This window comes from Dryobates pubescens, chromosome 4 (assembly GCF_014839835.1).
Source record: "Dryobates pubescens isolate bDryPub1 chromosome 4, bDryPub1.pri, whole genome shotgun sequence".
Taxonomy (NCBI): Eukaryota; Metazoa; Chordata; class Aves; order Piciformes; family Picidae; genus Dryobates; species Dryobates pubescens.
Window position 1 is genome coordinate 6,867,082 of NC_071615.1, and position 25,631 is coordinate 6,892,712.

Here is a 25,631-nt window from a genome sequence, read left to right on the forward strand (position 1 = left end):
TTTGTAAACTTGATACATGGCTGCATGAAATGAAAGAAATCCTTCCAAGAATTTGCTTTAGATTTGCAGTATTCATCATGTGTTACCTATCACATTTCAGAAAATTTGAGAACATTTGGTTTTCAGAGAGAAAATTCTGCTCCAAATGCTGTTCACCACTAAGAAGAGTCCAGGCCCATCCTTGTGACCTCCACCCTTTAGATATCTATACGTGTTTATAAGATCCCTTCTCAGTCTTCTCTTTTAAAGGCTGAAAAGCCCTAGTCTCCCACTCTCTCCTCCTAAGACAGATGCTCCAGTCCCCTAATCTTCTATTTTCCCAGTAAAATCAGGAGAAACTCAAAATCAGAACTAAGTGACAGAGCCAAAACAATCTGATCATTATCAAGCTCACCGCTCTTGTAGCGTTCTCGTTGTTCTATCTTTAAGGTCAAATAGAGGGTCCTGATCGGGAAGTAGACAGCTTGGGGATAGACTCTTCCCACCTGTTTGGAGATACACATACTTCTCAGTTAAGGATAACAGAATACAGACCAGACCAACACATACTCCTTGTTAATGAGTGCAATTCAGCAATAATCAGCTCCTTGTTTAGAATACCAGCTTATGGAAAAGTAGGACATTAAAAATTCAGTAAAAGAAATCCAAAGGGGATGAAATGGTAACTCCCTATGCATACTGTTAAAGGCATTACCTAATTAGGGCTTCCAGATCATATTGCCTAATAAACCTGAAAACAGCATAATGCCAGAGCACCAGCTGGGGTAGCTCAGACATCTTACTAATGGATGAAAAGCAGACATAATGACAGTGGTTAGTTGTTAAATCGGCCACAATTCCCAGTGAACCCCAGGATACTTGATAAGAAGGCCCATTAGAAAGTAACTCCACCCAATTGTGGCACTTAATGTAAGAGGATACCAATTCCACCCAAAAATAAAAAAAACACACCACACTTAAGAGATATTAACATTCAGCAGCCACTTTACAATCTGTAGATCTCAGTACCTATTAAAGGAAAGAAACAGTATGTCTAAGTACTGCCTACAACAGAGAACATCTTAAGACATAACTAGAGGTTTCTTCAGCCATTATTTTACTAACTCTTCTATGCCTTCTCCACTGAAATGGCTAAGGCAAGTGGCAGAAATTTTGCAATGTCATTTATCTTTTCAGTAATATGGCAGTTATGGCAATTTACTAAGCTGACACACATATGCTTCCTGTTGTAATTCAAGAGTGAATTATTTGAAGACAGTTGTAAGGTTTAGGTTGTAGTACTTCTGTAAACTTCAGAATTTGAATTAGTAACACCAAAAATTTGTGTTGTTTTTTTTTAACAGTTCTTCTATGGGCCTGAAGCTTAAAGGCAAGAACAAAAAAAAGTCCTATATTTATGAGCCTAAGCTCATAAACAATAAACAAAATACAACTACAGTTGTACTTCTGATTAGGCACTCAGTTCTAAACATTTTATCCAGATGTCCACAAATAAGAAGTGTCTACAACTCACTGAAAAAAAGTTTTGTCTGTCTCCTGTCAGAAGCCATCTGAGCACAGTAAGCTTTATGCATCACAAATTTTGCCTTAGCTCCTTCTCTTTCTTAAGCTGTTTTGGTGCATGGTCATTTCCGAGCTTCATTTTAGTTTTGTGAGGAGAGGCAAGGAAACACACACCTATGCACAGGCATAATGAGCTAGACTTATGTACACAAGCAGCAATACACACACACACACACACACACGTTCTCTCCCTTCAAAAATACACCTTTTCAGAGCTTTGAAATTAAGGGACAGAATAAAAGGCACTGGATAGCAGGGAATCATAAAATATCCCAAGCTGGACAGAATCTACACAGGTCATCAAGTCCCTGTCTCAAAAATCAAGAGTGGAGGGGAGGGAAGGAAAGAAGAATACTGTGAGGAATTCAGCACAGCAGTTGTCCTTTGCAAGTTTTCAGGAAACAGTAGAGCACTGCAGAGAGAAGTGGCCTGGGGTACAGGCTATTGTGAGAATTTTATGTGGTCACTTTTATGTTAATAAGACTTCATGATTTTTAGATTAACCTGAACAATCATCAAAATGGTCCCAGGTTGTGAACAGGCTACAACAGAACTGAAGTTGGACCATAAACAGCTAACATCTCTGAAAAAAAACATTTGAACCACGTCTGCACTAAGCAATAGCAAACTAGTATCTAAAAAACACGTGAACAGAAAGATGTCACTTTTTCTCCCTTAGTCTACAGATATGTTTAAACCAACTTCACACTGAGATAGAGGTGTATGTTCTATTCTCGGATTGTGCTTCAAAGCTGACAGCAAGAGGCAGCAAAAATCTTTAAATCCCAAAGCAAGATTAATCAAAACTCCTATCTGTCAGTTCAGAGGTACAAATCCAGGAAGTCAGTTTCTTCGTTTGTCATGCTAAACTTCAAGTGAAATTTTACCAAGCCCCAGTAAAAATACTGATGGTGACAGACAAAGCTTTGTTACGTAAAATCAAGTCTAATAAACCCCAAGGAACTAATGAAATACTTTGCCCTTTAGTCCCTAAAGCTAACAACTCTATCCTTACTCCTGTTACAAGCATTTAAATATCTATTTCTAAATGTGTTTGATAATGTTCATAAAAAAGTAAGTAACAAAATTCCAGAGGGAGAACCCTAATGCCTCATGCACATATGGCATACAATTTCCCTGGATTTCATCTCATTAAGTAGCACTCAGTTTGAAATTTAAAACATTCTACTCACAGAGAGAAATTATAAATCTCTTTAACTCACCAACAGTTGCAAACAATGGCATTTTAAAGCTTGGCACTTCCTTAGCTTGCTTTGAAAAATATTTGTATCTCATCTTGAAAACAAAGATTGCAGACAATAGTGAACTTGCAATTAACTTCTGTACCTGACTGATGAGGTTCAGGAGGAGTTTGCCCTCTGAGCCAACCAGGCATGTCAACAGCTGCGGAATCCAGGCCAACCACTGAATGGGTGGGACCCCAATACAGTACTTGTCTACTGCATCAGCTAAGGTGTTCTTATCATCATCAAAACTCAGCAGCCAAAGCACCTGAAAGAGAATTGCAAGAGGGCATCTCAGCACTAAAATTCAAGACACATCAATCATCATGATGCACAAAACCCCACAGATATTTTATTAATGATATTGGAGTCTTTCTAAGTTGCCTTGAATGCAAGACCTTAAATTCATTATGGCTGGCCAATGTCATTTTTTCCCCTTTAGAGACACTATTTCAAGGATGTTAAAAAAAAAATAATGTAAGCATTCTATATGCTATGAAACAAGATAGAAGCAAAGAAAATGAGGCAAGTTTATAAAACCTAAAATACTCTATTCAGATAACTTAATGACAGAACTTAAGTATTTCTTTGGGTGGTTTTACTTACTGTAACTGTACTCACCTAATGAGGCTTTTCCTACAGTTTAATTTCAATGTAAATACATTAGGCACTGACTAAAAAATCACTAACAGAAAAGGAGAATAATAATCTTCAGAATGCCATTGAGGCTAACTCCTAAGCTAAAAAAATAGTCTCTGTTTGCTTCATGTTGAAAACAGACTCTCTTCCACAGTATGCTATCACATATTAGATTTTCTTCATGAGAGAGATTAAATATCCCCATACTGAGAAACACATACTACAAAGAGTGCTTTTTGGCTGCAATGTTGTTGAATTAAGAGTAAACGTCTCCAGAAAAGGCTCATTTGGAATAAAAGGCAATACTGAGGTAAAAGTTAAGATGAATTATTCTCAGTAATGCTAAACAATAAATTATGCTTCTTTCAAAAGGACCAAAGGATGCCTTTTTACAGACATTACACCACATTACACAGTAGAAATACTGGATGTGATTTGTTCCCTTCCTCCTGAAAAAAGGCTCCATACCTAAAGAAAACCCCAGATATCCCAGTGAAGTGGAAAAACCCAAGATGAGTTATGTGAAGTGACCCCACAGCAACCATGCACACACAGACCTTCCACCTAAATTAAATCTGTGCTCTAATTGCACAGATTTGAGCATTGAACATTACTTCAGCCTTCTCTGAAGGGATGGAGCTCCAATCATTTTTTAAATCATCCAGATCTTACCTTTGCCAAGTATTTTCTTGATTTGCTCTCGTTTTGATGACGACATGCATGCAGGTAGCAAGTAATTGCAGAGACACCCAGGTGAAGCTGCCGTTCTTTCACAAAGATATTCTCCAGGTAATCACCCCACATTGCCCAGGCTTTCACTAGCACATCATGCATTTGTACAGCTGCAGAAAAAGCTTTGTTTGCTTCTTCAGACCTGCATTGTGACAAGTAAGGGAATATTGCTTTTATACTAACAAAAAGTAAGTAGATGATGTTGGAGCCAGACGCCTGATGCAGTACTCAATTACTTTCTTAATACCCAACGGCATCTTTATATTAAAGTTCTCTAGTTAGGTCCCTTATGATTGTTTTGTCTTAAAGTTCAACAGCTGTGAAAGTAAATGCTTCACAATTAAAACATTTATGTAGGTGCCCAGGAAGTCCGGATGCTCCCTGAAAACAACTAAAAACAATTCCAGTGCACTGCAATTGCAACCCAAGGAATGATACTGGGAGAAAGAAGAGTAATGGTAAAACAAGAAGGGCAAAAGCATTAAAAAGTGCTGCTCTGCTGAATAGAAAAAGAAGTCAGAAAAGCAACCCTAGAAAGATGTTATATTAGCTATCTTTTGGAGGACTCTATCTTACTTAACTGATCTTCAACCAAGGTCATCACAATATTTACATTCAACATCACCCAGAAAAAGTCCTCCCCACAGCTTTGAGCAGGAAAAGAGAGGGAATATGAAGGCTATTCACACAGTTTTTGGTAATGGAGAGTTTATTTCTTTGATACTTTGAAATTTCAAGGCTTCCTCAAGTGCTCCTAGTCCAAGATTTGGTATGATTCATCCCATTCTATACAGGCCTTGAATCTATGCAACCTTTCAGGCATAGAAGTAAAGGATGAGAAACTCACAAACACATTACTGAAATGAAGAAACTTCTAAAGCTTTCCAAGACTGCTTATTAAGAAAAAGTGTTTCATTTCTCCTTTAGGAGAATAAGCATTGCAATAAATCATACAACAGTAATGTGATGCTTGTTTGACTGATTTTTTAACTGAAAAGTTGGGAGGGTTAATATAAAAATATTATCTTGGAGGATTATAGTGATAAACTAAAATGGCTAGATGTTCAGTTAAAAGTATATATTCACTTCTGTGTTACATTAATATCTCACTTCTTTCAGAGGTTTCTGCACCCTAGATAGAGGTTTTGAAGTGAAGCACCACAGCAGCAGCCTGATAGATGACTTTGTATCACTGCTTCGCCTTCATAAAAAGGGGACTTTTCAGTAGGTTTTCTTTTCTCCTTCTCTACAATCCATCATTCTTGACACCTGAGATGACTTTTTAAAAATGGTTTCTATCACCTTGCTCAGCAAATGGGCAGTACAGGGAGATGCAAGAGCAGAGGTGACCTTTAGCTTCCCGTTGCATTGACACACAGGTAATCAGCAGTCACGTTCTCAGGTTCAACGCTGCTGTTGCTCCTAACTGCAGCCTTCCTAATTCCCGACCTCAACTGCGGCATTAAAAAAATGCCCCTATATCAGTAAGATTAAGAAACTTAAGTACATCAGAACAATGTTTTAAACAGAAACCTTAATCCAGTCTATTCTGAAACAATGAATAGAGACAGTTTAGCTGCCTTTTACTTTATCTGCATGAGCTTAAAAAACATTTAAAAGCCAGGGGAGGTACAATTTCTTCTCTTTACATCTAAACTAAAGCTAAGCTCACTTAAGGCAATAAAAAAAGCCCACTGCACTTTTCATCAAAGTAATTGCATTCTGCCTGTTTAAAATTCTCTCTTGTATCCACAGAAGAAGATATTCATCATTTCCTGACTTAAATTGCTACGTGAGGTTGCAGTGCACAGCTTCAAACCTGATGGATTTCATTCCATAAGTGTCCACAATGTAGTGGTAAAGGAATTATTCCACCCATATGTAACATGTAAGAATATTGCCTTTAATTACCATGCATAATAAAAGCTGTTGAAATCTGAAGGGGTCTTTTGGCATCATCAAACGGAATTTGGCTGTTGAGATATTTAGTGAATTAAGGAGAGAGCTTCCTCAAAACAGTAATAGGCTTCACAGCTTAAAGCAAAAAACAGTACAAAGAACATTACTTTTCCTTTCTTATGCAGTTGTGAAAAATCTTATGCTGGTATAAACACATGGAACAGCTTTCCTGCTCAAGCACTGTGTTGAAATATTTCAGCCGCATTTCTCTCAGATGTGTGCTAGTGCTTCTTCCAGCCAACACACTTACTTGTTAATCTGTGCCAAGAACATCCCCTTCAAAGCATAAAACTCAGCAGTCATCTCCTTGGTGAAGTACTTCAGATTGGTTGATTCAATAACTTCAAGGCCCTGTTAAATAAGCCTTAGTTAGAAAAGCCTTCTAAAATGGAAGGGTTTTTTTAAGCTGAAACAGCAAAAATATCCTCTTGAAATTGAAACAGCAGGAGTTTCTGGTATCTGAACTGACAACAATTTTAGGTTTCCACTGGCCTATGCAAAACTATTAAGATACTATAAACAATATTCATCAAGTGACAGGTTATCCTTTTCACTTTTCTTTGAAAGTTTCTCAGTTTCATGACCTTATGATCATGTCAGTGGTTTTGCCTATCACCTTTTCCCCTTTCCTTTTAACACATATAATTTCAATTCACTTCACCAGCATCCTTCACTCATGAGTGACACTCAAAACTGACTGGGAGCTTCAGTTAGTCTTGCAATTGAGTTGTTTCTTCCTATTTCAAAGTCTCTTCCACTTGTAAGATTTCAAAAAACCCTACAGCATTTACACTTTATTTTTTCATTCAGCTTATTTTTAATATATTCCCAGTATTCAGTTCAAAGATGACAAACACAGAATCATGGAATCATAGAATGGCTTGGATTGGAAGAGACCTCTAAAGGTCCAACCCTGCTGCAGTGAGCAAGGACAACCCCCATTAGATCAGGTTGCCCTGTCAAACCTGACCTTGAATATCTCTAACGATGTGGCCTCAACTACCACCCTGGGCAACCTGTTCCAGTGTTGCACTACCCTCATGGTAAAGAACTTCCTCCTAACACCCAAACTAAATCCACTCTTCTCAAGTTTCAAACCACTGCCCCTCTTTCCTGTCACTAGAGGTCTTTGAAAACAGACCCTCTTCAGCCTTCTTATAGGCCCCCCTCTCAGGTACTGGAAGGCAGCTATTAGGTCTCCCTGGAGTCTTCTTCAGCCTGAACAACTACACTCAACGCATGGTCAGTGCAATCCAGCCCCTGTTCTGGATACAGCACCAACATCTCTTGTGGCCCTCCAAGCTGCAGCAACAACTTCAGAGGTAAAGCAACAGTACCTGCATGCACTCGTTTTTGCCCATGACTCCAGCCAGCTGGAGGTAGCATTTGACTTGCTGGCGAATCTTCTGAAAGCAGTCCACGATGGGGACGGTTGGAATGGTGTGGATGCGGCTCAGGATGTCCAGAGCTACGTTGACCAGCCCTTGCTTTCGAGCGATCTTTCCATACTGGATAATTGCTGATGCAGAAGCATGAACTCCCAACATGGCATTATTTGAGCTAGGATCATGCTGAGAACTATTTTCATATGCAGTTACAATGGCTAGAAGTAAAAGAGGAACTGTTTGTCATTATAAATGAAATGTTACATACAGTACTCTCTTACACAGCAATACATACACAATGATGACTAAAGACAGTGAAACACTTCAGTGGAAATTGAAACAAAACAAACACTTGGCAAAAATCAACAACATTCCTGGATGTTTAACACAAAAACAATAAAATACAAAACTTATTTCAAACAATGCATTGTCTGGAAAATTACATGATGAATGCATGCTGGACCAGGCAGTTTTACCCTGGTAATGATGCTGTCTCCACATGAAAATGCTGCTCCAGTGGGATAAATCATCTGACACAATCGGTAACCTGTTCCTCCAAGTCTTTACAACAGTCTTCATGTCATGCAAGCTGTTGTTCCTCCCCAGATTAGTTGGTTGCAATCCTGCATTTATTTGGGCTGCTTCTTGAAGTTCAATTATTTGCTGTGCTGCCTAAAAAATATTATACAACACAAATATCAAAGACTGTACAAGAAGCTAACCAGTTTCCCTGTCAAAAGAAAGGTTTCTATGAATGATGCCATCTTCAAGACAAAACTGTTTCAGGGACCTGACTACTAGTCTCATAAATGATCTTTAACTGATCTAATCATTAACAAAATAGCAAGGGAAAAAAAAAATCCATGAGAGGGGAAAAAAAAAAAAAATCCATGAGATTGATTCAACACCTCAGTCACTGACTGAAATGTTGAATTCATCCACTGAATCACCAGCACAAAATTTATACCAATAAGTTGCTAATCTTAATAAACAAGTTATTTGTTTTAAAATAAAGGTGCCACAAAGACTTTCTTAGATGCTTGCAATAGGTCATAGAATCATAGACTCAATAAGGTTGGAAGAGACCTCAAAGATCATCAAGTCCAACCTGTCACCCAAGACCTCATGACTACTACCAAGTGCCATGTCCAACCCCCTCTTGAACACCTCCAGAGATGGTGACTGTACCACCTCCCTGGGCAGCACATTCCAACAGCTAACAACTCTCTCTGTGAAGAACTGTCTCCTTACCTCGAGCCTAAACTTCCCTGCATAACTCCAGGCTCCCTTCTTTTCCAGGGATGCATTACAAGTATCAAGCAGTTTACTCCATGCACACCTCATTCTGACAAAACTTAAATGCCCTAACAGTGTTTGGTGACAAAAAGACATTTACAGATCCATACTTAATGGGTTGTTCCAGTAATATATGGCTCTGCTTGTTAGGTTTAACTTTAGGCAGCTATGACATTTCTCTCCTTGACAGTTTAAAGATAAAAATTCCCTCATCCTTTCTTCTATTTTGAACAACTAATGCTTTCACAAATGATACCTCAAAAGGGTAGAGTCTTGCTTTTAAGAAGTGCATTTCTATTTAAAACAACAAAAAAAATGAAACCACAACACAAAACAAACAAACAAAATAAACAGCAACCCACACCAACTGGAATCTACTCTTCACTCTCATCCTTTTCTCATTCACATCTAAATACAACCACAGGTTGGCATTAGACTTGATGATCTCAAATGTCTTTTCCAGCCTGGTTAATTCTATTCTATTCTAAATTCTAGCATACAGGTTTGAACCTACTACATCAACCCTAATCATAGAAAAGCATAAATAAATAAATATATATATAAATATATATACACAAAGATCATGTAAAAATACTGACCTTAAAGACAACTTTTATGAGAACTTTTAAGAATTAAACCCCAAAACTTTTAACAAAACTGACCAATATGAATTCCCTGGTCACAACCTAACTTCTTGACAGAAGGCCTGATTGTACAGAAATACTATCCACATACTCCTGAAGGTGTTACTCAGAGATACTACAAAGACCTTAGCTTTATGAAGTTATTAAGTTTAGAATGGTTTTTCTCTGATATTTGCTATCCTCAAATTAATGAGATGGACAAACAGAAGATGGCAGCAGTCTCTAGCATCAAACCTACTAAAGGGAGTGGATACCTTCTTAAAACTCCAACCACCTGAAGAGAAGATGCACAAACTTTAATGGAATTTAATTACCTGTACTACAATAAAACCAGTGCAGTATTCTCTAGGCTACCCCTTGGCAGATAATAGTTGTATCCATTGTTAAATCAACCAAATGAGATAACTTAAAGAGAAAAAAGGGGAATTTACAGGGAGAAATCTCTTGAAACAAAATGAATTAAACAGAGTAAGATTTTCTACAATCATCTCAGTATCAGCTCCCACAATAGCTTAACCTTCATCCCACACCCATTCATCATGTAAATTTAATTTTCTCACAGGTATTTAATCACATACTCTCTGATACTACCAAAAAAAAAAAAGTAATTACTGCAGTGCAAATTCATGGCTGCATTTGTACCCCTGTCAGTCACTGGCTAATTTATCATTTCTTCATGAGGGACATATACATATTAGATTATTTTTCAAGCTCGTTTTAATTGATATCTGAAAGCATTTAAATACTGTATTCTGAAATACTAATCCTTTCATGCTGCAGATATTGACATACTTAGGGGAGGGGAAAGTTGAAATATCAGTGAAAACTTAGCAGGAAGGAATTAATCTAAGGCCTTCTACTGGTATTGTGTGAGCTCCAGAAAATGAAACATTGCACCCATCTACTCAACAACTTTGTCTCAATATGGAGAAAACTTCCATATTCATTCACTTGATCTGACACATCAATTTATAACATGAAAATCTGAAGGTATGGACTGCTGTGTGTGCTCCATCCACAAGTGCAGTCATTTTAGTAGACCTAAGGGTCCTCTTAATTTCCACAAGTAAGGTTCATTTACAGATCTCTGAGTTCTATCAGGAAATGCATCCCTGTTACAAAAGTTTAGATTGTGTTGCTCTGAGATGTTCTAGAATTTCATCCCTGGAGATGAAAAGTTCCCTTGAAGCAGAATTTCTTTCAGTAGACATGCCAAAGGAAAGGTAAGGTTCACATTGGCCGAAAGCTACAGCATTTTTCCTAAAGGTAGAATAGAATAGATTAGATTGGACTAGACTAGAATAATCCAGGTTGGAAGAGACCTTCCAGATCATTGAGTCCAACCTATCATCCAACACTATCTAATCACCTAAACCATGGCATCAAGCACCCCATCAAGTCTCTTGCTAAACACCTCCAGTGATGGTGACTCCACTACCTCCCTGGGCAGCCCATTCCAATGGGCAATCACTCTCTCTATGAAGAATTTCTTCCTAACATCCAGTCTAAACCTCCCCTGGCACAGCTTGAGACTGTGTCCTCTTGTTCTGGTGCTGCTTGCCTGGCTACAACCTTCCTTCAGGTAGTTGTAGAGAGCCATAAGGTGTCCCCTGAGCCTCCTCTTCTCCAGGCTAAACAACCCCAGCTCCCTCAGCCTCTCCTCACAGGGCTTGTGCTCCAAACCCCTCCCCAGCTTCGTTGCCCTCCTCTGGACACATTCCAGCAAGTCAACATCCTTCCTAACAGGTACTACAGCTCACCTGAAAAGTTCTTCACTAATAACAGACTATTGACAGATTTTGGTTCTTTGACCCTAATGCTTCAGCCATGGGGATTTTCAGACCTTGGCTCAGCCTGTTGAGATTGTCACTCCTCAAAGTAACATCAGCATTTCTAAATACTGAGCTAACTGTTAACATTCTGATTTAAAAAAATAAATCAAAAACAAGATAAAAAAGATATAGGCACAGAGCTGACAAAATTGCATACCACATTTAACATGTTTAATTGAAAAGAACACTTCAGAGGTTATTTCAACACTTCTGCAAATAACATCATGCAGCAATAAACCCACCCAAAATGGACCCTGCTTCAAAACCCACTCAGTGTTCAAGATCTCCAAGTACTGCAGTGCACTATGCATTAGCCCACAAAGAAAACACAGCCACATGATAAATTTTTAAATAGCTATCTCTCCATGCCACAAACAGAAAAGAAGAGATTCAGGTAAACTATAAAAAAAAACTTTAAAAGGAATCCAAATCAAAATGCACATTCTGCAGCTTCTAACATAAAACCCACCACTCTGACAAATCCACCAGTACCATGAAGTAAAATAGTTTACACTCACAAATACTGGAAGTTCTGAAACCTGCAACTGGAAAACAAGTGGCAATAAAAGACTTCTCATTCTTACCTGGAGGAGTGGGGTATGAACATGGGAGACCACGTGAGGAAGCCTTCGCCACTCCCGAATAGCCAAGCTACTCGCCATCTCCACCAGGCGCTCAATGAAGTTCAGCTGCTGCTCCTCCGGATGGCAGATTGCTAAGTACCCTCTGTACATATTCACTTTCCATGCCATCTCTTTTGGACAACTCAACTCCACCTGAGAGCCAAAGAGGAAAAAAACACCAAACAATCTAAAGATCATTCATGCTCAGATGTAGACTTTCAATTACTCTCTTTAAAGCCTTCTTGAACACCTGGGGGTTTTTTCCACAAAAATTAGCTGATTTTGTACGAATAGCAGAATAAAATACCAAAAATGTTGCCATTAGAAGAGGTTCAGCTCTCTTGGAAGTTACTCAAGGGCAGGCTAGCAAATACATTGCAAATTCAGCACAGGAGTAGAAGCACCTCCATATAACCTGCTGCTAGGGTATTTATACACTGACAACTGTGAGGTAGCTCAGAGACAGCTGAGCAAGCTGAAAGCAGGCCTGCAACAGGAGCATGAAGCTCACTGCAAACCACTTCACCCTGTGTAAAAAGATGTTTCTCAGCAGACAACATAAACCACCTCTGAAATGCTTCAGGGGCTCCAGAGCAACTAATGTCAACTTCTCACCTAAAAGGATCCCATCCCTATGTCAGCACATTATGCCAGCATATTGCTTCCTAACTGCCTGCTCCAGGACATTACTAAGTTAATGTGAATAAACAGTTAATATATTTTTTAAGTAATCTACAACTAACCTTTCTATTTATGTCAAAGTTATTTCTGAGTACAGGTGCAAAATAAATCATGTCATACCTTTTTCTTAATATCCTGGAACATCAGAAATACAGCAACTAGCACCAGCAAAGGCCTGGCAACCGATCTCTGTGAGTATTTTACAGTGAACCTGCACTTAACCAATGCTCCCTAGCTGACTCTGCAGGCCTTAAATCTTCTTCCTTTTTACATCAAACCCTTTATGGTTTGATATGCAGCACAGAAATCCCTCTGCATTATCCTCTTGTTGATATACTGTATCTTAACCATTACAATTGTTATTTCTGTTATCCTCAACTGACTTTTATGCCTGAGCCAGCAAAGAGAAACTGCCAGGTAGCAACCTTACACTTACACAGTGAAAATAATCTCTTTCTTTATTACATTATCTACTGGATCATTAAGCACAATGGCAATGTGAGCAAGTGGAAATGAGTCTTGGGTCCTATCAAAGGCCACTCACTATTTTAATAGCTCAACTTTAATAGGTAGATTATTAAAAATGTTTCACAAAGATTTACAAAAACTGATACATGTTTGCCATCCTTTCTGACCTCTCTTGTGTACCAACCATGGAACTTGATAAACCCCAGCCATATTAAAGAATACCAATAAAGCTGGAGTAGTGAGTACAGCAGCATAGAATCAATTATTCATTCACATTCTAATATTTATGCAAACATGTCCTGACACTTTCATAAGAATCTGAGTAGAGCCACAAATGCTCCATTTATGGCTTCAGCAACATCTTCTCCTCAGATGTTTAGTAAATGTCTCATTACCGAAAATATCTCATTTAATGTAGCTGCAACTACAGCATATCAGCAGTTACTCCTGGCTGTCACTTCTACTCAACTTGCAAATCTCCAAAACTAGAATCTGTCAGACATGATCCATTTCATTCTGTTCAAACTCAAGGTCTATAATATACTGTACACCACAGTTCTTATTTTAGGTTTTTATAAGTCACCCTGATAACACTATTTCTATCATTAGCCCCTGAAGTTGCACTCTTAAATAGGACACAAAATAGCAATTGTTGCAAGAACAAAAGAAGTTAATTAAAATGTAAATATAACCTGTAAGGTAATTTTTGTAGCATATGATGCTTGCTACTTCCAGATTTGGCTTTGCATGGGCTGATAAACAATAAAATGCAGTTTTAGAGACATCTACTTAATTTGAACCATCAGTACTACAGGAATGGAAAATTCCATTTCAGATGTTGCAATGGTTGGACACCTTCAAATTAGGTTCCATCAAAAGACTGTATTGACTTCAATTAAACAACTTCTACTGTTTCTCATAACTTAGCTTTTAAAGTGAAGCATCCACCTGTTTTCCCTTCTGACAAAACAAAGTGTTACAGAAGAATAAACATAGTGCATTGTTTTAAATGTAATATTCAGTCTGATTTTGAAGCAAGTAAGAAAGACACAGCTCAGTGTATTTATCACGTGAGACAAAGTTGTCAAAATGAAGCAGGCTCTCAGAATGTTTTCTGTACTTAATCCTGCAAGATCTTGGAATTAAAGGATGCTCAGCATTTTTCATAACCATGTTTAATCTTTAGCAAATACGGAAGTAGACAGTCAACTATCATTTTGACATGTAACGCTCTTAACTGCTAGGTATTGGTTCAAAATCAAAACGCTGCTGATGAAACAATATACCCCCCATTAAGTCAGGGACTAATTCTTCTCTCCCCCTCACTCTGCAATATGAGAAATCACTGCCTGAGGCTCTCCTCTAAGCTTTGCCAGTAAAATTGTATTTTAAATATGCAATTCACCCCCTTATTCCAAACTCTAGCATCTTCAGCTGAGTAATTCCAGTAATGTCACAGTACACAGCAATGAAGATCAGCGAGCTCCTTTCCGCTGTGATTTAACGCAGCAGTCTCACCTTTCAGATTTTAGTTCTGCATCTGGTTTATGCTTCTACATTAACTAGTGACAGCTGAACAACTCTATTTACCATGGCAAGAGGGTGCATTTTCTTGAAATTAAAAAAAAGTAACTATTTTTTTAAGACAACAGAAGTTTTCAATTTTCTATAGAGCAGACACACCACACCAAGAGTTAAAACAAAATTCCCAGAAACATCTCCTGGTGATTCCAGCAGAGAAGTCTGTCATTTGCCTGGGAAGATGATGTTTAAGAAAGGGTAAGGAAGAAGATACCTCAAATATGGCCAGCTTTTTGCATGTGAACTCATTAAAATGTGCTCTCAAGTAGCTACAGACTTCCTGCTGCACCTTTTTCAGAAAATGGAGTGGGAGAAGGGCTGTGTCTGTGTATTTACAGCCCTTTAAGCTTCATTCACAAAAATATATAAATTCTTGGAAAGAAAAAAGATCTTCCAGATTTAAATCTTTCATAGTGTTATTTTCTGGATGTAGTGTGCCCCCCACCTTCAAACTCTTCTCTAATGGCCAAAACTTTATTGAGCATTCAATCATCAACACATGGATAGCACAGAATACAGACTCCTGAGTGAAACCCAGGAAAGGACAAAAGGAAGGTTAAATGTTTTACAAGTGCATGCTGTTCAGCAAAATGAATTACAAGCAGAACACAATAATGAACACAATAATGAATCAGGAAGGTCAATAGCAGGGAAGTACAAACAATACATATTACCCGTTACGAAATGAAGATGATAACTGACTCCCTTGCCACACACAAGCAACAAAGCCAAGTACAGTGCTGGTTTCTAAAACAACATATGACCTATAGGGCACACCTATGCTACTTCAGATGAAGAGTATGCCCAGAAAGACTGTGACATCTCAAGTCTCACTAAACTCTACTACAAAAAGCAATCTGATCTACTTGGGCCCTGCTGAAGTTCCTTCCAATTTGAACTATTTTATGGTTCTGTAAACTTTAAAAGTATAATTATCAATGGATTAAGCTTCTCAGGGAACCTTGAAACATCAGAGAACTTCATATTCAAATCTTCTTCCACATAGCATCAAATAGACAACTCAATCCAGTGCAATTTACGAGCCTCAGCACGCTCCGTCATAGACATGTATCTAGAATTCTGCATCATCATGATGATACCAACTTCTACCACAAAGATTACCATACATAAATTGCTATGATTTGAGAGGAGATAAAAGCACTTTTTAGCCTTTTTTCAGTAAAGACTGTAGATTTAAACAGTGCCACTTCACAAAAGCCCACTCATTAGTCTCACCCTCTTTACTTGCATGCATTCTAGTATAAACATTACATACATAAAAACTGTCAGGGAAACATATTTGTAAGTAAATAATCTAAAAGCTAAGCATGCCCTTATGCTTATGCATTATGATTCTACTTCCTTGATAAACCTACTTTTGCAGAATAAAAGTATTTCTTCCCCACAAGTAACCTATCCCTTTCTGTAATCCTTGTTCAAGTCTAATCCCCATCTCTCTCTGCCAATCACCTCAAATCCCGTCTCCTGCACAGCCAGTCTCATTGATGCACCCTGAAACATTTAATTCAATGCCTCTCTCCTTCTCTGCTTTATCTGTACAGGATAAAATTCTTTACACTTTATCAAAGGAAATCACTTTCTTCAACTTCTTGCTTCAGTCTATGTACCCAGTTATCCCTGCCACTTCCAGTCAAATTTCAACTCCTCCAACCTCCTCATCTTCACCTTACATTTTTCTCATTGCTTCCCAAGCTCATTGTCGCTCTCCAAAACTGTGTTGAGTTATGGCATATAGTTGCAAGTTTAAGTTTCTCCACATATCCCTGCTGGCACACACTTCTGTAGCAAGCACCTGTTGCTTTTTAATGACTTACTACCTGCCCTGGCTAAGTTTCTTACACAGCACAGCTTTGTAAGAGAAACAAAAGAGAACCAAGTTTGTCTGTTGAAGTGAGAAGCTTCAATTGCCAAAATACCAGCTGTGTGCTGGGACACCAAAGGAAACTTCCAAAGAGCATTTCCCTGTGTCTGAAATGAACTGTAATGCTGACCTGTCAAAATGTTATTTGTAAAATGAAGAAAGAAACTAAACATCAGTATAAAAAGGGCTCACTTACCTGCACCAGAGCCTCCTTCATAGCAGTCCAGTTTGAGACCCTCCATGCACACTCCAGCACTAGGTAAGGATTTATATGACCTTTTGACTGGCCATATTCTGTCAAAGGTTCCCACTGGTTCAATTCCTTTGAGCAGCTAAGAAAATCAAAGGCAGTGTTGATGAAAGTGATTATAACTGTTGTGTATCAAAATATTACCTGCATATTTGTTTGTCTATGAACAGCTTTGCAAGCACTGCAAAAGTTTTATCCAGATGGGAAGACCATTTATCTATTTATTACCAGTTATAATACAGAAGTGAGTGAACAGGGAAGAGCTGCATTTTGTGCCTCCCAGAACAACCATTTTAAACAGGAAAAAACAAATTTTAGCTCCAGTCTGTTTCCACCAATAGCAAATCTCATTTTTACAATACTTCAGGCATATCACATCTGAAAGTCTGTTAAGGGAGCAAAAAAATGATTATTTTTTTTTTAAAATTCCCTTTAAAGTTTCCCCTGTGTCTGAGCTAAGTGCTCAGCTAAGTTTATTCTTGTAACTAATGCTTTAAACCAGCAGGGTATTTTTGCTTTTATTGCAGGGGGTAAATACTTGTTCTACAGCTGCTCTAAGGTCTTACCGAATCCAATGATCTTCCCAGAGCTGATACTCAGGAAAGATTGAAGGGGAAGCATTGCTCCGTTCGTGCTCCTTTTTAGCCTTTTCCATTGCTTTCTCGTAAGTTTCTTGTGCCTACATAAAAGTCAAACCATTTCATTTTGCCATCCTCTATACACACATCAACTCAACATTCTTTTCTTTTAAATAAAGAAGTGATAAAACTTTTCTAAGTTTTAAGAAGACAACAAAAAAAGAAATTGGTGTGTTAACTCATTTCTGAATAGAGGATAGGATAGGGATAGGGATAGGGATAGGGATAGACCAGGTTGGAAGAGACCTTTGAGATCATCGAGTCCAACCTATCATCCAACACTATCTAATCAACTAAACCATGGCACCAAGCACCCCATCAAGTCTCATCCTAAACCCCTCCAGTGATAGTGATTCCACTACCTCCCTGGGCAGCCCATTCCAATGGCCAGTCACTCTTTCTATGAAGAACTTCTTCCTAACATCCAGGCTAATATAGTCATCTTTTGACAGCTTTACAAGCGCCATACATAACTGAGGGATGTGCTCAAAAATCTCACTGTATCTAGGTATTACATGGCCTTAAACTAGCCCTTTAGCCAGGAGAGAAGCTGTGGCTCTTCCTTTTTCTGAAGACCAAAGTTTATTAATATTCAGAAGATGACCAGAATATTTATCCTGACAGTAAAACTATTCAAATCATTTCTCAAATCAAGAGTGTACCTGTTCAAAAAAGCCGTGCTGTTCATAGGCTATAGCTGTTGCTGTCTCGGGGAATTTGCAACGTTTCTGCCACAGCCCAGCCCACATATCCTCCTCTTGTAACAGGGAGTACAGCTCAGCAAGGGAATCCAGTATTTCCTAGAATGGTAAGCACACATTTCTTCAGAGTCAAGCTGGTCCTTACAAAACACAGTAGATAGTGAAAAGATGTTCTACACTGAGGCAAATAGTGCAGTGTTTATACAAACTCTTCAAAAAGCTCTAGAAGGCAAGCAATAGTTACATCCAAGTACTGAGAACAAAAACACTGACATGACAGAAGAAACCCCCATGGTTTGCACATTGATTCTTGCTTGTCTTCCCTAATAAATTAAATTACAGAAAACAAAATTTCATAAGGTATTTCATTTGACATAACACTACCTGCTGAGGAGGAGTTATGCTTTCCTGCTCATAGAACTCTGTTGTCTGTTTAGGCTTAATCTGTAGACTCAGTCCTTTTTCAAAGGCTTGATGTTCCAGCATCAGAGTAGAACGAAACCAGAGATTGTGAGTCTTCCCCAAGTATTTCAGGACACAAGGTCTGATGGGAATGGGAGGAACACACTGTGACATTGCTTCCACAAAGCAATTCAGGGCACTCGGCTGGCAATCTCGCTGGACTTGATGGCTACCACTGCACAAGAAAGGGCTTATTTCACCTGCTAGAGCCTAGAAGAAAATAACATAAGAATAGTTATCTGTTCATTTGGATTCTTCACTTAGACAATTTAGATTAAACATCATACCAATACAGGGGATAATCATTTCTTAAGCATATTTCTCTTAGCAAACTGATGGGCCTTACTTCTTTCAAAAGATGTATTGCTAGAAATGCACAGCATCCACTACCCACAAAGAATGGCAAATTTCTCAAAGGAACTGAGCAAATCACTTATCACACAAACACAATCAGTCATTGACAAAGAGGAACTTGTGAAGAGAGACTCTCACATGTTGCTGTCTGTCCGACAAGATCTTCCAAAGTCGTGAAAAAAGCTGTATCCAAGTCTTCTCTGCTAGAGGTGTAGAAATATGGCATAACTGGACAAAGGCACTCAGCAATGCTCCAGTCTAGAAACAAGAAAAAAGAGATGTCTATAAATGGGAGAAATACCCTTTGTACTACGGAAAAATGGTTCACAGTTATACAGTTGTTTAAGCAGTAATGCAAATGCCTTTGACACCCAACATGCCAAGAATGTGTCCTTTAACAATGCTGACTACTGTGACAAGAATGCAATCCTATTTCATTTTACTGTAGCCCCATAAAAAAAAAAAAAAAGAGAAAGTTGATGACTGATAATAGAAATGATCAAGAAGATTGCAGAGATGGTATTACTGTGAAAACCACTTCAACATAGCTTTCAGTTCAAATTCTTTCCTAAGCAGTTATTTAAACATAAGATGTTGATGTGCTGCTTTGATTCCATACACTTTGTCATCGCTATTTTCTTATCTGAAAAGTTAAAATATACTTAAGGATGGAGAAGGATGAAATTTAGCTTTGTAGGAAAGGGATACAGTAACAACTAGTGATTAAGTGAAGGCTTAAGATTTTTTTTTTACCCTATGCAAGCAAGAAATTATAAGAGACATCCACATGAAAAAATAAAATAAAATCAAAAAATCAGAAGTGTGAGGAGAAAAAAAGGAGAAAAAAGGAGAAAAGAAAAAAAAAAAAAAAGAAAGAAAAAAAGGTATGTCAGGTCAGTTTGAAGATTTCAATATTAAAGTGATTTGCCAGGAAACCAACGACCTGTACCAACCTTCACTTCTCGAAGAGAGTCAAGAAATTTGTCATGCCGGTTGGTCAACATGTGCAGCTGATTGCCAATGTCCTTCTCAGAAAGTTCCTTAGTTTTAGGTGTACTGGTCTGATCTCCCGGAGCCAACTCAATGTCTATTTCAACATCCTACACAGAAGTAAACAACTCAAAGCATGCAGACAGTTTCTAAGCACTTTTGCTCTTTTTTTTTTACCGTACAAGTATAAAATACCCTTCCGATCAACTTATTGCAGATCTCACTAATTCTGCAAGACATATTCTCCAAATTTGCCTGATGAAGAGCTAGAGAGCATCAAAAAGATTTCTTCCTACAGTATCTTCTGTAAGTTACCTCTTCTTTGGATTCGCTGTTCTCCCTTTCACGAGGCTCCTGTTTGACGTGGGTCACCATAGCGAATGCCGCTCTATCGTGGCTGTCGGCAAGGTTGATAACATTGGTGATGGAGGGCAGCATAGCACCCTGACAGCTTGTCCCAATGGTAGTATTTCTCTCACACACTGCCAGCAGGAGCTATGACATTAAAAAGCAAGGAGAGTTTTTAAATAGATATTTCAGGGCAATATTTCAAGGAAAAATTCACTATGGCTTAATAGTTATCCGCTCAGTCTGGAAAAGAGAAGGCTCTGAGCACACGTTATTGTGGCCTTCCAGTATCTGAAGGGGGCCTACAATAAAGCTGGGGAGGGACTTTTTAGGGTGTCAGGTAATGATAGGACTAGGGGGGGATGGAAAAAAAAATAGAAATTGGTAGATTCAGATGGGATGTTAGGAAAAAGTTGTTTCCCATGAGAGTGGTGAGCCACTGGAACAGGTTGCCCAGGGAGGTGGTGGAAGCCTCATCCCTGGAGGTTTTTAAGGCCAGGCTGGAAGTGGCTCTAGGCAACCTAATGTAGTGTGAGGAGTCCTAGCCCATGGCAGGGGGCGTGGAACTAGATGATCCTTGAGGTCCCCTCCAACATTAACAATCCTACGATTCTATGTTCAAGGCCCACTTATCCCCTTTATTCAATAAATGCACTAACACATCTCCATCTTAATCTAATCACATCTTGTGACCATTTTGAAGTTCATAAAGTTTTTCAAGCTTCTCCTGGAAATGCTGAATAGATAGGAATTGTCTATGCCTAAGTTCTGTATTTTGTACTTTTCAGCATGTATATTTAATGTTCTCAATCAATGCACACAGACTCTCACCATTACAGTGAAAGTCCTCCCAAAAAGGATGTGTGTGTGTGGGAACCAACAAACCAGTGGGTTTATTTATCTCTCTGGAAAGAGATTTAATAATTTTAATAGTATAAAGTTATCCTCACAGTATGCTTTAAATTCATGTTTTAATATAAAACTTGTTACCAAAAAGGAAAAAAAAAAAGAGGTTTGGTCTCATCTTGGTTTAAACAAACCAAAAATGCAATTTCATTTCAACATAATCCCACTTAACAACTCTCATACCACAAGAGCCCTCGCTCTAGCCTTAACAGTTTTCTGCTATAACAATTCTTGTACTTTTTATAATCACCATCTTTTTTTAAGAAATGGGTTTTCCTAAGAAGCATTAACCCAGTCATTCAGTCATTAAGCTTTCCACAGAGAAAATAGATTTTAGTGGCTGATAATTAAAGCCACTTACCAAGCACCACCATTTCATGGGTTTAGACACTGTATTTATTTTTAAGCACCACAGAAAGTATCTGAGGCAACAGGCTTAGTATTTTTTAGCTTTAACACAGACTGCACAGTGCATAATGTTTTTACACCTGGTAAAAAAAAATAATTGAGGAAGAAAATCTCTTTTTTGAATTGTAATTGTATTTCAGAGTGACTGAAGGAGCTGAGGCTGTTTAGTTTGAAAAAGAGGAGGCTGAGGGGAGACCTCAGTGCTCTCTACAGCTACTTGAAAGGACGTTGTGGAGAGGCTGGTGCTGGTCTCTTCTCACAGGTAATTGCTAATAGAACAAGAGGGAAGGCCTCAGGCTGCAACTGGGTAGGTTTAGATTGCATGCTAGGAAAAATGTTTTCACGGAGAATGGTCAAGAATTGGAATGGGCTACCCAGGGATGTGGGTGAGTCACCATCCCTGGAGGTGTTCAAGAGGGGATTGGACATGGCACTTGGTGCCATGGTTTAGTAGTCATGAGGTGCTGGGTGACAGGTTGGACTTGATGATCTCTAAGGTCTTTTCCAACCTTACTGATTCTATGATTCTGTGTTTAAAGGTCACTTGCATGTAGTGCTTGGGGATACGGTTTAGGATGGAACCTTGTAGAGTAGGGTTATCAGTTGGACTTGGTGATCCTGAGTGTCTTTTCCAACCTGTTTCTGTGACTCTGATACCAATAATTTCCCTACCTCAATGCACTGTTTGATCCAGAAGTGATTCCCCATTGCTTCCCAGTTTTGAGAGCAGGTCACATAAAGCAGGCGCTCGTAAACACGACGTTTCATTGAATTGTCAAAGACCTCAAAAAATTTTGCTCGGATGAGCGGTTGGGCACAACGCAAACCCGACAGGAATGCTGGCTCCAGTTTAGCAGTGAGTTCACTCCCAGAGAGATTCTCATCCCTAAAATGAATAAAGATGAAAAAACAGGGGCATTAAAATGAGATGTCTTCTAGGTTTTGCATATAAAACACTAAAAACCCAAAGAAGTGATATGCTGTCGCAGCCCACATGTTGTGGCACACAACCAGGTGTGGCATTTCCAAGGAAACAGGAAAGAAAACCTTGCTGCTTGTTAGGAAACTGCCCCAGAACTGGTGTAAAAAACTCTTTCAGGATAAAATCCTATTGTAATAACAAGTTGGACCCATGGGGCAAGGTTAATTGTATGAAGTTTAATAAGGCCAAATGCCAGATCCTGCACTTGGGTCAAAACACCCCCACGGGAAGTTACAGACTTGGGGATGTGGGGTGGGAAAGCTGCAACTTGGAGAGGCACCTGGCGGCACAGTCGACTGAAGGTGAGTCAGCAGCGCCCAGGTGGCCAAGAAAATCAATGGCATTCTGGCTTGTGTTAGAAACAGTGGCCAGCAGGGGCAGGGAGGTAATCTGTGCTTAGCACTGGTGAGGCCACACCTCAAGTATGGTGTTCAGTTCTGGGCCCACTCAATAGAGGAAGGACACTGAGGTGCTGGAAAGTGTGCAGAAAAGGGTAGCGAGGCTCATGAAGGGCCTGGAGTGCATGGCCTACAAGGATTGTCTGAGGGAGCTGGGGTTGTTCAAGTCTAGATAAGAGGAGGCTGAGGGGAGACCTCATTGTTCTCTACAACTAGGAGGTTGCAGCAAGGAGAGGGCAGCCTCTTCTCCTTGATGACAAGTGACATGACTAGAGGAAATGGTTACAAGCTGTGCCAGGGAAGATTTAGGCTGGAAATTTCTTCACTGAAAGGGTTCTCAAACATTGGAATGGTCTGCCCAGGGCAGTGGTGGAGTCATCATCCCTGGGGGTGTTCAAGAAGCAGGTGGACCGGGCACTTGGGGACATGGTTTAGTGGTCACTCAAAGGTTGGGCTGGATGATCTTTGAGGCTTCTTCCAACTAGATATTCTGTGATAATTGTGCAACTAATCCAGCCACATCTGCATTCTGTTTGAAATTATATTCATTGATAACAATTTCTGACCACCACATCTGCACCAGGGCTTTGAACAGTTAACCAGCAAACACTAACTCAAAATACACACCAGCACCAAATGAATCACCTGGCATCTGTTGATAAGGTAACTATTTGTATGTTTTTCATTACTTAGCAAGTAACTCTCCTGAAAGTATATCCTACAATACAATTCCAGGAAAATCAAAATCATCATACTCCATGAATGTGAAGACACATTTCACCTGTAACCACAGTGTTCAGAAGACAAATCAGCTACGAGGAAGCTCTGGTATCTTGGGAAAGGAAGAGCTTGGGGTAGAGGAGATATTTCAGTGGTGCCAAAGAGGAAATTATTTATAAGGCACTTCTATATTCAAACTGTCTTCAGTAATTATATATTGTGGTCTCAGTGAAAAGAATTAATTTTGCATTTCAGGAAAAAAAAGTTAAAATCATTTAATTCAGACCTCCAGAGACCAATGGCATGTTAGAAAGGTCATATATGGTACAAATTATGAACCAATAAGCTGCAACAAATGATTAATTGCTGTAATTACCTATAGACATAGTTAACAAGGTCCAAGAACTGGGCATTTAATTCAAGGTCTTCTGGAAAACGCTTTTCAATGTAAGTCATCATTTTCACTAGTAAAATGGACTTCTCCCGGAGAGTAGGAGTCTGTGTTAAAAGAAGACATGATTAATTTTCTCAATTCATCTTAAAACTTGCATGGAACTGGAGCATTTCGAAGCACACCTCAGCCATCCTTTACACCACTCGTTCACTTCTAAAGTACTGAAGAATAGCTTGGTAGAAGGTCACAGTTCCTGACAAATAACTCAAGCATTTCTCCTTCTGATATATGCCAGAGAAATTTAAACTCGTGACTAAACACTGGCTTACACTCATTTAATATTTGAGACCAGTAACAATCTCATCTTCTCCATTTACCTGATTAGCTGCCATCGGGGAATTGTTTTTCACCCATTCTTCCACTATTTTCACCACTGCACGAAGAATTTTGGCATCAGTAGATTTTTCAATGAGGGATGTTAGAATAGCTTGTATAAAATTTTTCCTCATTTCCATACTCATCACAGCCAAGCGAGTTTTCACAAGATCCAGGCTTAGCATTACCAGTTCACTTGTACCTGCTATGGGTGCAGAAAAGGGATGTCAGTTGCGTACACACCCATGAAATGCTGAGTAAAAATACTTTCCAGAGCAGCTGCTGCAATTTTAAAAATAGCAATGACAATATCTGTTACCTGGAAATACACTCCTAGAAAGAAACCTTTTCACAATTACTACTTTTCCATTCCCAAACAACTGAGACAGAGTCCCTCCAAAGAAATCCTTTCAAAGTCATAAAGGTAAGCACGTGGGGTTTCATTTCAGTAAATCTTTGGTAACAGGTATTACAGAAACCCAGTACTGAAAAGCTGCAATTTAACTTGTGAAAGAAATACTCTATGATGCAGCACACCTATTCTGTCCTCCTCATTTCCTGACTTGCTTATCTGTCACGTTTAATAATTTCCAAGTTGTTTCTCAGTGTTGAGAAAATGTGCAAGGTTCTCGTTTCCCTAATTAAAATATGGGCTGGCAATCTAAAAGCAGCAATTCTTTCCAAGTATTTTCTTCAGTAGCTTGTTCATTAATAAACCACAGTGCTCTTTACCAGCATGGAATTATCTTTTTCAAGAATATCTACTTTTTTTTTTCCCCCCAATGACTCATGACCTAATTCATTTAATGACAGACAGAACTGTACAGATGGAAAACGATGCTGGTTTAAGATAAAAACAAATCAGCAGCTCCAAAAAGTTAATTTCACAAACAGTTGTTCCATCATTATCAAATAAGAGCAAAAAAAACCCCAAACAAAGCACTGATCAAAAGAATTCAGTGCCTCGCCCTTCAATATTAAGAATTTCAGTATTTCTACATGTGCTGTAGCTCAACAAACACTAACCATTCACTGAGACATTGGCTTTAATACTGAAATTCATATATTAAGCAGGTAACAAGAACTCAAAAGTGCATTTTTATCCCACAATACATCACTAACAGTTCTCACTCATGTGGAGGTATTTTTCAACAGGCAATAATGCACACCAAAATC

The 25,631-nt window shown here is 38.8% G+C and overlaps 1 protein-coding gene across 2 annotated transcripts in view; it reads right to left on the reverse strand.

Moving 5' to 3' along the window:
• TRRAP (transformation/transcription domain associated protein) overlaps positions 1-25,631 on the reverse strand; it is a 92,356-nt gene that overhangs the window by 19,183 nt on the left and 47,542 nt on the right. The window contains exons 47-63 of one of the 2 annotated variants that reach the window (XM_054180386.1): positions 24,458-24,660; positions 24,063-24,184; positions 22,259-22,472; positions 20,240-20,419; positions 19,888-20,034; positions 19,073-19,192; positions 18,503-18,790; positions 18,080-18,217; positions 17,346-17,458; positions 16,726-16,861; positions 11,879-12,070; positions 7,999-8,194; positions 7,475-7,740; positions 6,388-6,488; positions 4,119-4,320; positions 2,911-3,075; positions 395-485 (exon numbers count right to left, since the gene is read on the reverse strand). In XM_054180386.1, coding sequence (XP_054036361.1) covers positions 395-485; positions 2,911-3,075; positions 4,119-4,320; positions 6,388-6,488; positions 7,475-7,740; positions 7,999-8,194; positions 11,879-12,070; positions 16,726-16,861; positions 17,346-17,458; positions 18,080-18,217; positions 18,503-18,790; positions 19,073-19,192; positions 19,888-20,034; positions 20,240-20,419; positions 22,259-22,472; positions 24,063-24,184; positions 24,458-24,660 — 2,874 coding nt within the window. Of the gene's footprint in view, positions 1-394; positions 486-2,910; positions 3,076-4,118; positions 4,321-6,387; positions 6,489-7,474; positions 7,741-7,965; positions 8,195-11,878; positions 12,071-16,725; positions 16,862-17,345; positions 17,459-18,079; positions 18,218-18,502; positions 18,791-19,072; positions 19,193-19,887; positions 20,035-20,239; positions 20,420-22,258; positions 22,473-24,062; positions 24,185-24,457; positions 24,661-25,631 lie in introns of both variants that reach the window. The other variant, XM_054180385.1, reaches the window with a different exon arrangement.